The sequence below is a fragment of the Lagenorhynchus albirostris genome, chromosome 17 (genome assembly GCF_949774975.1).
Source record: "Lagenorhynchus albirostris chromosome 17, mLagAlb1.1, whole genome shotgun sequence".
NCBI lineage: Eukaryota > Metazoa > Chordata > Mammalia > Artiodactyla > Delphinidae > Lagenorhynchus > Lagenorhynchus albirostris.
The window spans coordinates 59,652,389-59,666,716 of NC_083111.1; the positions used below are offsets into that span (position 1 = coordinate 59,652,389).

The 14,328-nt window shown below is 36.3% G+C and overlaps 1 protein-coding gene across 2 annotated transcripts in view; it reads right to left on the reverse strand.

The window, feature by feature from the left end:
- The window catches only part of TRPS1 (transcriptional repressor GATA binding 1), a 253,774-nt gene that overhangs the window by 177,615 nt on the left and 61,831 nt on the right, over positions 1-14,328 (reverse strand). For both annotated transcript variants that reach the window (XM_060127980.1, XM_060127979.1), the window contains one exon: positions 13,127-14,253. In XM_060127980.1, the coding sequence (XP_059983963.1) occupies positions 13,127-14,253 (1,127 nt within the window). The remainder of the gene's footprint in view (positions 1-13,126; positions 14,254-14,328) is intronic.

The following is a 14,328-nucleotide window of genomic DNA, read 5'->3' on the forward strand; positions in this document are numbered from 1 at the left end:
GGTTGAACAAATATGGATGCAGGGGACATGGGTTCGTGCCCCGGTCCGGGAAGATCCCACATGCCGTGGAGTGGCTGGGCCCGGGAGCCACGGCTGCTGAGCCTGCGCGTCCGGAGCCTGTGCTCCGCGACGGGAGAGGCCACAGCAGTGGGAGGCCCGCGTACCGTAAAAAAAAAAAGAGAAGAAGTGCAAGACTCTAGAGTACCACATGACAAAATTATTTTAAAACAGAAGACTCATAGTTTTATTGGAGAAGCAATTTAGTTCACTTAAAAGTAAGACTCTAGAACCAGAATGCCTAAGTTTCAAGCTTGGCTCTGTATTTTACTATATATGTGACTTTGGATAATTTACTGAACCTGCCTCAACTTCCTCACCTGCAAAATGAAAATAATAGTGCATCTAGTATGAGTTAACCAATATAAATCCTAAAATTAAATAAAGCCCCCCTTCTGTGTGAATCTGCATTCTGCACTATTCAAAGGAACTAAAACTTACCACCTGGCATTTTGGTATCATTCTTTTCCACTCCCTCAGGTACCTTAACCATGACAGACATCTTTCTTAAAACCATGTTTATTTCCTAGCAGATCCTTTGTTTTAAGACATTACCAGGTAGAATATATTTTTTGCCTTTTCTGCTTCACCTAGTGGTGTTCAATGGCCTGAAAGATGGAGCAGTTTAGCAGTTAATTGTCAAGCCTTACTCTTTTTTCAATAATAGTAGTCAGACCCATAATCTTAAAATTCTGAATAACAAAGACAGAAAGGGCATTACCTGTGTTTTCCTGAAGTCTTCAGAGGTAAGGATGCTTTGTAAGTGTATTCAGGAGGGTGGTTTAGAACCATAATATATCTAGTAATATATTTCAGTAATTAAGATTATGTGCCTTCAATATCTACTTACTCTGCAATCTAGAAATGTCCTTGAGCCAACCTATTCCTTCACCATAAAAAGACGAATACATCCAACCTTTAACTGGTATGTGACTGACATGTCCTCCTAAATATACAAGGGGTTCTGGGTGTGTCCTGTCTAGGCAATGAATTCATCACAACGTATCACTTTTGACACAAGGTGTCTGGGGGCTTCTAGGTTTTCTAGTTTCAAGTTCCTGTCCCAACGGACAACTCTCTGACTCCTTACAGGTCTCGGCAAGAGCTGTTCAGATCTGCCCACAGAGGAGCTCTTATTCTGACTGATCAAGGCAAAACCTTCCGTGATACAGGTGCTGGAGGACTGTCCAAATGCAGAGGACGGTGAGGCTGGGTGTAAAGCAGAAAGGAGACAGAAACTGCAGAGATAAGTTTTCAGTGAGAACCGGGTTTTACATTGAAAAGAAAAACACATACTAACAGGAAGGATATTAAAACGAGCTGGCAATAACAAGCTCAACGCACACACGTTTTCTTTTGAAGACTTCAAAGCACTCACACGTATGTGATCTCACATTCCACTGAGGTATAAAGCCCATTTTATAGATAAGTAAAATGAAGAAAGTGCCTTGTCCATTTAGTCTACATCAAGTCAAGAATACAGGGCTTCTACCTTCCAGACTGATGTTCTATTTTTCTATCCTCGGTTGCCTGAATTTTTAACTTTATACAAAAATAAATAAAATTACTGACAATACTGACAATGAAAAATGAGGGCTAAAAATTGAAAAATGAGGGGAAGGGAAAGGTCTTCTAACTGACAGAAGTGAGACTGACTACAGCAATGGTTTGCAAAACGGGCTGCAAGCAGTGCTGCAACTGAAGGAGTTTCTTAGCAATACAGATTCCAGGGCCTCTCAGTTGCCCTATTGAAGATCTGAATCTCCTGGACATAACTTGAGAATCTGAATTTTTAGTAAGGTCTTCAGGGGACACCCATGCAGGGACCAGTCACAAACGACATTAGTAGATATATCCTGGTTCAAAACAACTGAATGAACACACTCAAGACATCCTCTACCACCTGTAGCTCTAATAAAACACAGGTAATGCCCTTACTATCTTTGTTATTCAGAATCATAAGATTCTGAGTGTGACTCCTATTCATGAAAAGAGAGTAAAGCTTGACAATTAAGCAGTAAACTGCTAAACTGCTCCATCTTTCAGGCCACTGAACGCCCTGAGGTGAAGCAGAAAAGGCAATTTGCTGCATAATACTCTGGAGAACTGAAGGACTTCTTTCTCCATATAATAGTCATCAAATAAATGATAGGAAATATATGAAAAAGACAACATCACTGTACTTTCAAAAGCTGGGAGCAACATGAACTTTTCAATCACCTATGCTAACATCTAGAGCGGTACTTCTTAAACCCTAACATGCAGAAGAATCATCTGGGAATCTTGTTAAAACTCAGATTCTGATTCTGGAAATCTGGGGTGGTACCCAATAGTCTCTATTTCTTACAAAATCCCAGATGACGCTGATGCTGTTGGTTCCCAGACCACACCTTAAATAGCAAAAGTCACGAAGCCATGGTCAGAAATACATCGATGAGTGTTAGATTGGAATGAACTCTCAGTATATATACTCAGTACTTGACAGAACATTCCCAAATGAATTCTTTATGATGAGCAACATCATCTTCCTTCTTAAAGCACATACTCCCACCTCTGAAAGTCAACCCTAACAGCTTCATAAGCTAAAACTATAAACATGACATTGTCAAGCATAATCCGCAAATAGTCATTCATCTTCTTTATTTCACTGTTTGGGGATCATCTTTTAGTATTCTTTAGTTCTAGGCCATTTATATATATTATTCTACAACAATCACACATAGTACCTATTTCCATCCCTACTTCATACAATAAGAATGTGAAGAACAGACAAGTCAATTCATAAAATAATACGGAGTGCATGATGCAGTCTTCTAGCTCGTGTCCATAGTTATTCTTGCATGTATGCTGTTTGGTAGTTGATGCAATACTACTAGCTTGCTCAGGAATTAGTTCCTGAAAGATTTGGGTGTATTTCTGACTTGTGTCACTCTCAACAATAACTGAAAAGCCCTTCAACTTAATGCCATGTCCCCCCAAAATAAAAAGATTATTTTAATGCCTAGTATAAGAAACATTACTGAAGAATAAAAGTTTAGTCATTGAGAAACTACGTTAGTTTGGACTCTGCTCTAACCTACTGAATACATTTCATTTTATCAACATTAATATGAAAACCTCAAAAGGTTCAGGGAGTTTTCTCTTCATTTTTCAAGACCCACCTTAACTACCTTTTCATCCATAAAGACTTCCCAAATGACTCAAACCCAAGAGTAAACCTACCATCCTCTGAGCTACTCTGGAACTCTGTCATCCAGAGGTTTTTTTTCACATTGCATTTTATTAAAATGAATGGCCTTTGATTTAACTGATGGCATAAAAACATTTATTTCATCATTTAAAAAGCTCTCATTCACCAAATAATCATGTATGTCTTACTTTACAGTTATATTGTAATTGCCTTAAAATCAAGATCAAAGCCCACACATCTCTATATATCCCTTCCAGCTCCACCCAGAACATCCAGACAGTCAGTAAATATCCACTTAATAACCAAAGGAATGAACCAACCACAGCTCTGGTAATGCTAGACTTAATACGTAAAGTCATAAAGCAGCAGAGAAATATTAAGAAGTACATAGATATTTTGCAGATGGTATATTTTGAATGGTTCTCTGAATAAACTCTTCATTATTTAAAAACTCCTAGAACTTCTAGCTACATGAAGCTCAACTAATTTAAAAGACACTGCAAATATATTTGCATTAATTTAAATTCTATACTCTGCTGCCAACTGGATAGCAAACATTCTCTTCATGCTACCTGAGGAAAAAAGATATCAGTCTGTAGATCTCCCTACCATTATCAGTGCCAGATAAAATACAGGATGCCCAGTTAAATGTGAATTTCAGATAATAAACAAATAATATTTTAGTGTAAGTATGTCCCATACAATGTTTGGGACATACTTACATAAAATCTCAATTTTTCCAGTGCAAAACTTTAGACAATGAACACAATCAACTTTGATAAAAGAGATAATCATCTTTTGCCTCCAGAAAAAACTACATCAAGCTGCATAAAAAAACCAACTTGTACTTAATTCAAGAAACTTAAAATTTCTTTGAGAAAAGATGTTTTATTCCTTATTCTACTTGACAGAAATTTCATGTGCTATAAAAAAGCATTTATTTCAGATCCATTCATATTTCAATACCTTTTATCCTAGCAGTATCATTTTATTCATTAGTAGAGATTAAAAATTATTTTCATAATTCATAAAGAACTGAGGTTTTCTAGATTCTAGAAAAAAAATCAGCTAAAAGGTGCTAGTCTTTTGCTCTACTCTGATAATATTTCTGTACTTTGATTTTCATAACAAACAGCTCACGGTATTTGTGGAGTCCTCTCTAAACAATGCTTTGTTTTTTTCCTTTTAATGTCAACTTCCAGAGATTTATGCCATAACTTAAAAAGCTCTCCTACACCAAATAACTGTATTTCACTTTCAATAGTTTTAACCATAGTTTTTCTTCTTCAACGACTAAATGGACATCAAAGTAAATGAATAAATTATAAATACTAATCAATTAAGACTGCAAAGGTATTTTTTGGTAATTATGGAAACAAATACCTACAGATAAATTGTCACAAAGGAAGAATAAATGAAGTGATTTAATTTAAATATAGTTCAGTATATGTGACAACTAATTAGTCATTTTTTGTGTCATAAGAGTCTACAGGTGTGGCACTTGAGGTCACTGCCACTGTTGAATGTTGGAATGAAAAGCATCTGAAGAGAGTACTTGAGGGACAAAAACAGAAAAGGAATTACAGAGGTATAGGTGGGTAACCGATAATCAACTTTTAAAAGCTGAAAATTTAATATTCAGCCTTAGTCAAGTGCAAAGGAGTAGTCTACAAAATATAATCTAAGGAAAATTGAAATTCTGAATGAATAAGATTCCATTCAATCCACTCATCTTGTATTTTTATACTGAAATAATCTAATGAGTATTTACTTATTTGGAATAACTGGGTTCTTTTAGAAGGGCGTGGGGTGATTTCACCTTCACGTGGTAGAAGAAAACACAACTAATGTCATAGCTGAAAAATCTCAATTTATGATTCACTTTCAAAAAGAAGATATCCCTACCAAACATTCAAAACAGAAAAATAAATCTTCCCATGAAACAGAAAGTAAACAAGAAAAGAGAAATAAATTATATAATATGAAATGTAAATCATGGCTAAAATTTATCTTATTCCATGACTCGATAACTGTCCTATACAAAGTCTTCAGGACCATTAAATCTGAAATTTCTAATAAATAATGTATCCAAATAAAGGTAGTGCAATTGTGGGTTATTTTCTTGATGGACTATAACACCTTGGGTAACTTTCTGTCTCACAATGGGAATTTTCAACTTGAACCATGATGTCCATTTCAAGGTTTTACAGGCAACTGATTTATTAGGTATTGTTTAAAAGAGCATGACACATAAAATACACAAATCTAGATGTAACCATCTTGGTACTCACCCTTTTAGAAACTCTGTACTAATGCACTGTGTACTTAGCTTTTTCAGATGTGCTGATAATTAAGTGCTTATCATAAAATCTATTCTTCAGAACTAGCAGAGCACACAGTTCATGTTCCTTCCCAGAGCTCTTTTAAGGTAGAAATTGTGCAGTAGCTACATTAATTTAATCAGCTACTGCATCCAATGTTATTTCCTTTAGCCTGAGATATAGATTTTATGTCTAAAATATTCAAACACTGTTTAAAAAATTTTAACGCATTCATAAATCCCTAAACAGACAGATGCTTGTCATCACATACACTACCAAAAAATGTGTACATTTTTCCACATTCTAGTCAATTAGGTAGATAATGACTATATCACTGATTTTCAAGTAGTTTTTTAATAATAAGGGAAGTTGACTATTTATTCAAATATTTATTGGATATGTGTATTGATGAGAATTGATGCCTCATTTTAAAAATTTTATCGTGTAATATTAATCGCACACATGTACACGTACATATATATACATTCATATCTAGGTTTAGCAAAAAATGAAAATGAACATAATCATAGGATCATAAAATATGATTGATATATTTATATATATTCTTTATCTTTATATGGAGAGATACAGAGTGACAAAGAGTCTATGTACACACACACATATATATATACAGAGAAAGAAAGAATGATATATTTACAGAGGGAAAATAATGTTTATGGTACAGTTCAATATATGTATATGAATGTAACAAATATACATGGTGTATACATATATAAATATGTATGAATGTATGTATACAGTTTTGTTTTGCTAGTTTTTATGAACTTCTTTTATGAACTTCTATGAAATGGTATGAAGCTACAAATAGTTGTCTTTGATTTGTTTTTATTCGGTCAAAATTATAAGATATCCATGTTGTATTCAACTGTCATTTATTCAAATTCACTATTGTATAATATTCCACTGTATGACAAATCTATAAGTTACTTAACTAACCTCTTATGTATAGTTGAGGTTTTTTTCTTATCTGTTTTGCTTTTTAATTTTTGTTTAGGTTGTTTTGCTCTTTAAAAAAATACTACTTTGAACATTTTTGCACACGTTTCCTAGTGTTCCCACATAAGAAGTTTTCTTCTGAGGAGTGAAATTACATGGTCTTTGGGAATACGAGCATCTGACATTGCCAGAATTTGCTAAATTCACTTTATAAAATCATACGTACTGGCAATTTTTATCCATTTTTAATCCATTATATATTTTTTGTCTTAACACCTATGTTTCCTGGAATAAATAAAATGACCTCATTGTTTTCTTTGGTTAATATTTGCCTTGTGTGATTTCATCTATCCTTATCTTTCTGCTATGGACGTCTGATTTAATTACACTGAGTATAAGGGTGTGTTCTATATGATACTGTTTTTTTTTTTTTTTTGGTACGCGGGCCTCTCCCACTGCAGAGTACAGGCTCCGGACGCTCAGGCTCAGTGGCCATGGCTCACGGGCCCAGCCGCTCTGCGGCATGTGGGATCTTCCCGGACCGGGGCACGAACCCGTATCCCCTGCATTGGCAGGCGGACTCTCAACCACTGCACCATCAGGGAAGCCCGATACTGTTTTATTGAAATCTTATTTCTTATTGGCTTAGTATGTATCAAATTTTATAAGCATTTTATATCTGCTTGAAAAGCATGTGCATTCTCTAATTGTTGGGTGTAGAATTTATGTATTTTAATTAAATCAAGTTAAAAAAACAAACAAACAGTGAGTTCCCTGGTGACCTAGAGGTTAGGATTCTGGGCTTTCACTGCCGTGGACCAGGTTCAATCCCTGGTCAGGGAACTGAGATCCTGCAAGCCACACGGCACTGCCAAGATAAATAAATAACTAAATAAATAAGTTTCTTAATTTGTTGCTCAAATATTTTATATTTTGAAAAAATTTTTTCTGTTCAACCTTTAATAAGGGAGGTTTCCTAAAATGTACTACTGTGATTGTGGTTTGTCATGTTTCCCCTGTAATTCTTGATCAATTTGTGCTTTACATATATATTTATTTATATTTATATTTTACATATTTGTAATTATTATATATTCCTGATGAACTAAACCTCTTATCATTAGTAATGACTTTTCCTGCATATGCTTTTTGTCTTAGTCTAAATTGTATGAGATTAATAAAGCTACCTCAATTGTTCTTTCATTTATATTTACGCCTATAATTTAGTCTATTTTGCTCTTTCAAACTCTCCATAGCCTTATGCTTTGAGTGTGTAACCTATAAACAGCTTACAGTTAAATTTTTTTTAATATGTCTGATAGTATCTTTAAGTGGAAAGTTTAACCCCCACAGATTCATTTAGATTTTTGATATCTGGACTTTTTTTTTTACCATCTTCCTTTAAAAATTCTATTTGTCTACTTTTTCCCACGTATCCTCTAAAAAAGCATACATTAAAAAAAAGATTGAATTTTATGGGTGTTCTTTATTTTGTTGTCCATTTTTCTCCTCTATAGCTTTGGAAGTTATGTACTCATTTCCTACTCTTTCATTAGTTATCCCTAAAGTTATCAAAATATGCATAACAAAGTCCTAACTCACTAACTCCAGACAATTCAAGCACTTTAGAACACCTTAATTCTGATCAATCTCCCTGCAAACTCACATAATAGTGTTGCCCAATAACTCAGTCTATCCCTTTTTAACTGCATAAATTAGGCATGCTATGGCTGTTGAGACTTACTCACAGTTCCCTGGTCTTTGTTTATGTGAAAATGTCTTTGCTCTTATTTTTGGAAGGTAGTTTTGACAGGCAGGCAATCCTAGATTGACTTTTTTTTTTTCTTCAAAACTGAATAGTATTCCTCCATCTTCTGGTTTCCATTGTGGCTGATAAAAAGTCTACTGTTAACGTAATAGTCTTTTCTGAATAGTTGAGCTGTTGTTTCTCTTTAGCTGCTCTAAGGAACCTCTCTGCCTTAGCATTTCAATTTTTACTACAAGATGTCTGTGACTGAATTTATTTGTGTACAGATGGCCCCCAACTTATGATGGTTCGACTCACAATCTTTCAACCTTAGGATGGTGCAAAAACCATATGCAGTCAGTAGAAACCGTACTTTGAATTTTGAATTTGGATCTTTTACTGGGCTAATAATATGCAGGATACGTGGTACGATACTCTGTCATGATGCTGGGTCGAAGCAGGGAACCCCAGCTCCCAGTCAGCCACATGACCAGGAGGGGAAAAAACCAATACATTTACAACCATTCTGTACCCAGACAACCATTCTGGTTTTCACTTTCAGTACAGTATTCAATAAATTACATAAGATAGTCAACACTTTATTATAAAATAGGCTTTGTGTTAAAAGATTTATCTCAACTATAGGGTACAAGTGTTCTGAGCACATTTAAGTTAGGCTAGGCTAAGCTATGATTTCAGTAGGTTAGTTGTATTAAATGCATTTTTGATCTACGTTATTTTCAACTTATACTGGGTTTACTGGGACATAAACCCATCATAAGTCGAGGAAGATCTACATATTCTGCTCAGTATAAGCTATCCTATTTTGTACCTGTGTGTTTATGTCTTTCATCAGTTTTAAGAACTCATCTGCCATTATCTTCTCAAATATTGATTGCTTATCTTCCATTCAATATTCTTTTCTTCTGGGACTCTAATTAGATGCATGTCAGAACAGCTTCTTGTATTTTCATATCTTAATATCCACTTTTGATATTTTCCATCCCCTTCCCCTCTCTTAAGTATTCTGGCTAATATCTTCAGATTTAACTTCTGATTAACTCATTTGCTAATATATTACTTAACTTATCCATATGTTTTAAATTTCAATAATTAGATTGTCCATTCAAAAATGCTATTGTTTCTTTTTTGAATATTCCTGGTTATTTATAGTCTCATGTAGCTTGATCAATTTATAAGTGTAATTTTCATTTCTTTAAACATTTATTAATTATTATTTTCTAAATGAAAACTGCTGATCTGAAGTTCCTGGGTATCTAAAGCTATTATTTGCTTTTCCTACTGATTTCACATGTAGTGATTTACATCCACACTCATATGGTAAACTGTTGTAATGTGGAAGCTCACATAAGGTTTATCTGAAGCCATACATAACATGGAGGTGAAAACTGGAGTATTTTCCTGGAGATAAATCTGTGTTTACTTCTGACAGGAGTCAGAGGAAGGCGGTAATGTTGAATCACATTAGCCAACTTCAAGGTGCCAGCTTAGAGTGAAACTCATGGATTCAATGCCCTCTCTCTGCCAGTGACTCTGGGCTTAGTCTCAATATAACTGCAGTATCAATGTCAGCATTTTTCATCCATGAAAACTTGCATTCCCTGCTTGCTCTCCCCAGTCTGGGTTTAGCTCACTTTTGGTGAAGGGGTGAAGAGAAAAGCTTCAGAACTTTCACTTAATTCATGGAAGTCTAACAAGTCACTAAGAAATTATGTTTTATCTGGTATAGTTGCTTTGTAAGGAGGTATTCCTCCCACAACTCCAGAAACACAAAGTTATAACACTGAAAATGTTGATTAGGAGAATGGTAGTCAATTAGAGAATGGGTACACTAGTTAATTAAATAATATATAATAAAAGAAATGGAGTGTGAGAAACAAACATGAGTGGAATATAACAATTCTGTCATGACGTGAACTACGGGGTATCATAAGTAAATATGAAACATAAAGAAAGGAGAACTGGCCAAGTTTCACTTACTAAGTGGATAATGTTGGCAGTTCAACTCAGGTTAAACTGGTTCTTTAGGAAAATGCCCATGGAATGAAATCCACACTGAGGTTTTTCTCTGATAGCTTTAAATCAACTCTCTTGCTTCTTAGCTGTAGTTATTTTATAGCTACATGATTTCACACATTGTACAGCTCTCCGTTTGTGCTATCTTTTTTAGTACACTATAAGTCTTGTACATAAAGTATTCAAAAGCCTAGAATATAATCCCCAGTAATAACAGAATTGTGGTAAAAGTTTCCCAACATGAATAATATGAATAAATATAAATTTAACTAGAAAGATAGTATTGTGATGTGGTAAATTTCTCTCCTCCTACACTACCTTCAAAATGTAGCATTTGGGGGAAGTGCTTTGATAGCAGATTAAGTTTTCAACATTCATGTGACTATCTGTTTTCACATCCCTGGAGCCTTCACTGTTCAACTTTCAGTAGAGTTTCTTTATACTTCTTACCAAGCTGTGGCTCCTGAAACAGTAAGTCTCCAAATTTCAAATATTTCTAAAAGAACTCAAGCAGAGCAACTTAAAGGACCTAGGATCACACAAACTACATCAGGTTTTAAGAATAAGTGCGAGAGGATTATAATGACCTAGAGACAAGTGCTGCTAATTATTTTTAATCTAATAAAATACTAAGAAGGTTGACTTAAGTTCAAAATGTACCTCCATTTTGTGTGTCCTCAGAAGGGTTCCAAGACCGTACAATAGTCAAAGATTAAATTAAAACTCACCATGGAGATTTCGACTTATTCATGACTACTGTGAAGTCAAAATCTCACAGGGATCTCATTTATTTAAATGTACTCACTGAGCACCTATTACCCATCCTGGCACTACTACGCTAAATCGTGCAGACACAGCAATGAACAAAATAGAACTAGTCTCTTCCCTCTGGAGCTTACTTTCATTACTGAATATTAATTAAACTCTGAGATTATTCAGTAATATTTTTATTCATATTTATTTCTTAGATTTTGTTTGTTTAACCAAAACATATGGAATCTCTATTTTTCCAGCCAAGTTTTCAACCAATAGCCTCAGCTTCCTCAAAAAAAGCCACTCATCCAAGGGATCTGGTATCTACATGCATCAGTGTGTGTGTGTGTGCGTGTGCGTGTGTGTGTGTGTGTGTTGGCTAATTTCTTCATGATTAAAAAAAGCCTCCTCCTTCAAAAAAAGAATGGGTTATCTAATTTCTACATCGCTTAAGAAATGTACACGCACAGTATACATACTAACAAGGCTCGGAAGGAAGCTAATGTCTGCTTGCCCCAGAAATAAATAAGCATGCAGCTAACATCAAAAGAGCCAGAAACACTCACTGCAAGTGTGAACACATATTTGATCGCAGGACTGTGTCTTTCCCAGGGCTGACCTTATAAATTAAACAGTGTAAATCTCAAGGAAGTGTTTTCTGAACGTTTAGATCCACTGTGAACATTAGGATGCCCTTCAAATTAACGTGTAACATTGTTAGCCTATTGCTGGACATAAACTGCTTCGTTACTGGTGATTGAGAAAACAGACACACACTGGTACCAACACACAACTTTTTAAAATAATGGGAGGAACTATTTAAAATCTTGGGATGTGAAAATTTAAAAAACCAGATTTTTAAACTAGGATATTGAGTCTGCAAATGGAAAAGCCCTTAAAAATAGTAAATAAAGCTCTTGACTTTGATGCTTAGAGGCATGATAACAAGAGTACCCAATACTCTGGAAGTAATAACTGAATGCACTATGCTACCAGGATTCTGCTAAATCATAAGTTCCATAAGGGCACTATGTTTATGTTCTTTTCTCCTATTTTATAATCAATGCCTGGCACTATGTGTATTTTTGGAGTTAATTAGTTAAGAAATGAATACATAAATGAAATAAAGATATGTATTCTAGGGCTTCCCTGGTGGCGTAGTTGTTGAGAGTCCGCCTGCCTTTGCAGGGGACACGGGGTCGTGCCCCGGTCTGGGAAGATCCCACATGCTGCGGAGCAGCTGGGCCCGTGAGCCATGGCCGCTGAGCCTGCGTGTCTGGAGCCTGTGCTCCGCAACGGGAGAGGCCACAACAGTGAGAGGCCCGCCTACCGCAAAAAAAAAAAAAAAAGATATGTATTCTAAACTCATCTCTAGAAAGTATGAAAGATTAATTGGGAAAGTTAATGTTTATAACAAGAATAAGATGAAAGTAGAAGGAAAACAGTAACACACCTTACATCTATTTACGAATCTGAAACAACGTAAGCAGGTTTACTCGCTCAGAGTGTACAGAAACCCAAAGTCACACATATTACAGAGTTCTTTGCTTCACATTACTGTCTGTACGCAAAACAAGGATGTTGCTTAATTTTTTAAAACTAGAAGAATGTCCAATTTCATTTTAAAAGAAAAACGAGCAACATGTTCTCAAGCGGACTGTTTCCCAGGTGGAATAGAGAATAGTACATATTATAGCGGCATCTTTCATTTGGAAGCCGCTCCACCAAAAATCATGGGATGTGGGGTCATACTTAGCAAGGACAGATAAATGAATTGCGGTAAAACCAGCAACATTATCAGCATCACTGAGAATTTTAAAATATATTCAGTAGATGGTATAAAACAGGTATGAATCATAAGAGGAAACAGTTTGAAACAAGTGACCAAATTAAAATCTGTGGTTATCTCATCTACCAATATAGAATCTGCAGTCTATGATCTTACAGAACATGATCTTGTTCTATAACTGCCCAAGGGCACCACAGTCATTCCCCAAAATTCTTGGGTCAGCCCTCTGGATACTTTCTACCATTTTCTCACTATTTTCCCCCCGTACGGCTTACCTGTAGTGTCGGGAAATCTCTTCTTCCACCTGGGTAATGAAATCACATTTGGTACATGAGTGTTCTTTGCTCTCCTTGACCGCCGGCTGCCCATCCGATCCTTGCAGGTGATTGCCTTCTTGTTTGACGTCCGATGCTTGGGACTCATGCACGCTCTCGTAATGAAAGAGGAGCACGTCCACGTCGGGGGTGGAGAAGGAACATTGGTGGCACTGGTGTTTGACTCTTGAGCTTCCGGCCGCCCCCGGAGACAAGTGCAAAAGCAAGAGCGCACAGTGGGAGCAATTACTTTTCCTACAAGCAAATGGATAAGTAATTTCTCCAAGGTGCTTTTCTGGGCTGCAAAGCCCTCTGGGACAGAAGGGACAGTGTTTAATGGTACACTTATGAATGTTATGGAGCTGCTGATAATGACGGAGAAGTGGCCCCACGACAATAACGTCGGGGCCATGGCTTTTGGAATATCTGAAGTCGCAGAACTGACAATTGTAGCTCGTGACCATATTATCCTCTGCTCCCTTGCTGGAGAAGTCCTTCTTCTTTGCCCCACTAGAGCCCTTGTCTGCCTTGGTCATTGGCTCCCCTTCTGCACTTTTGGCTAGATCATTCTGATTAATGACAGAGCCCCTGGACAGCTTGTCATTCAATTCTGGGTTAAGGCCACCTGACTGTGCTCCTCCATGCTGCTTGCCATAATGTTCTAGTAGCTTAAGTGAGCTTGATGACTCGCAGCTGAAACTACAAAATTTACACCAGTAGTAACTGGTGGCCTCTGTACCATTCTGTCTTGAATCAAGGGGTTTGATGGGCACCGAGTAACCAACAGGCGTGTCATCTCCTGCCTTGACTGTCATCTTGTCCTGCCACTTTCCCAAGTCTCCAGAATCACTGGACCGAAGTGCAGGGATGGATTTGTTAGAGTTCTTCTCCGAAGGTTTTGCACCCTCAGAGGAGGGGAGAGAAGCTTTTATTTTGTTCGGGTGAGTCTGAAGAAAATGTTGTTCTAGTTCCGTTGATGAGTTGCCCATATAAGTGAAATTGCAGAATTTACAGCGGAAGTACTTGGTGTTTCCTTGGCAGTCTGGTGTTTTCCGTCCAATGCCAATGAATGTTCCACCTGAAGTAACCTGGCATGGAAGAAATGGATGTTACTTTAAAGGTATCATTAATTCAGTGCTTTCTGTGGGAGGGAGGAGGTGACA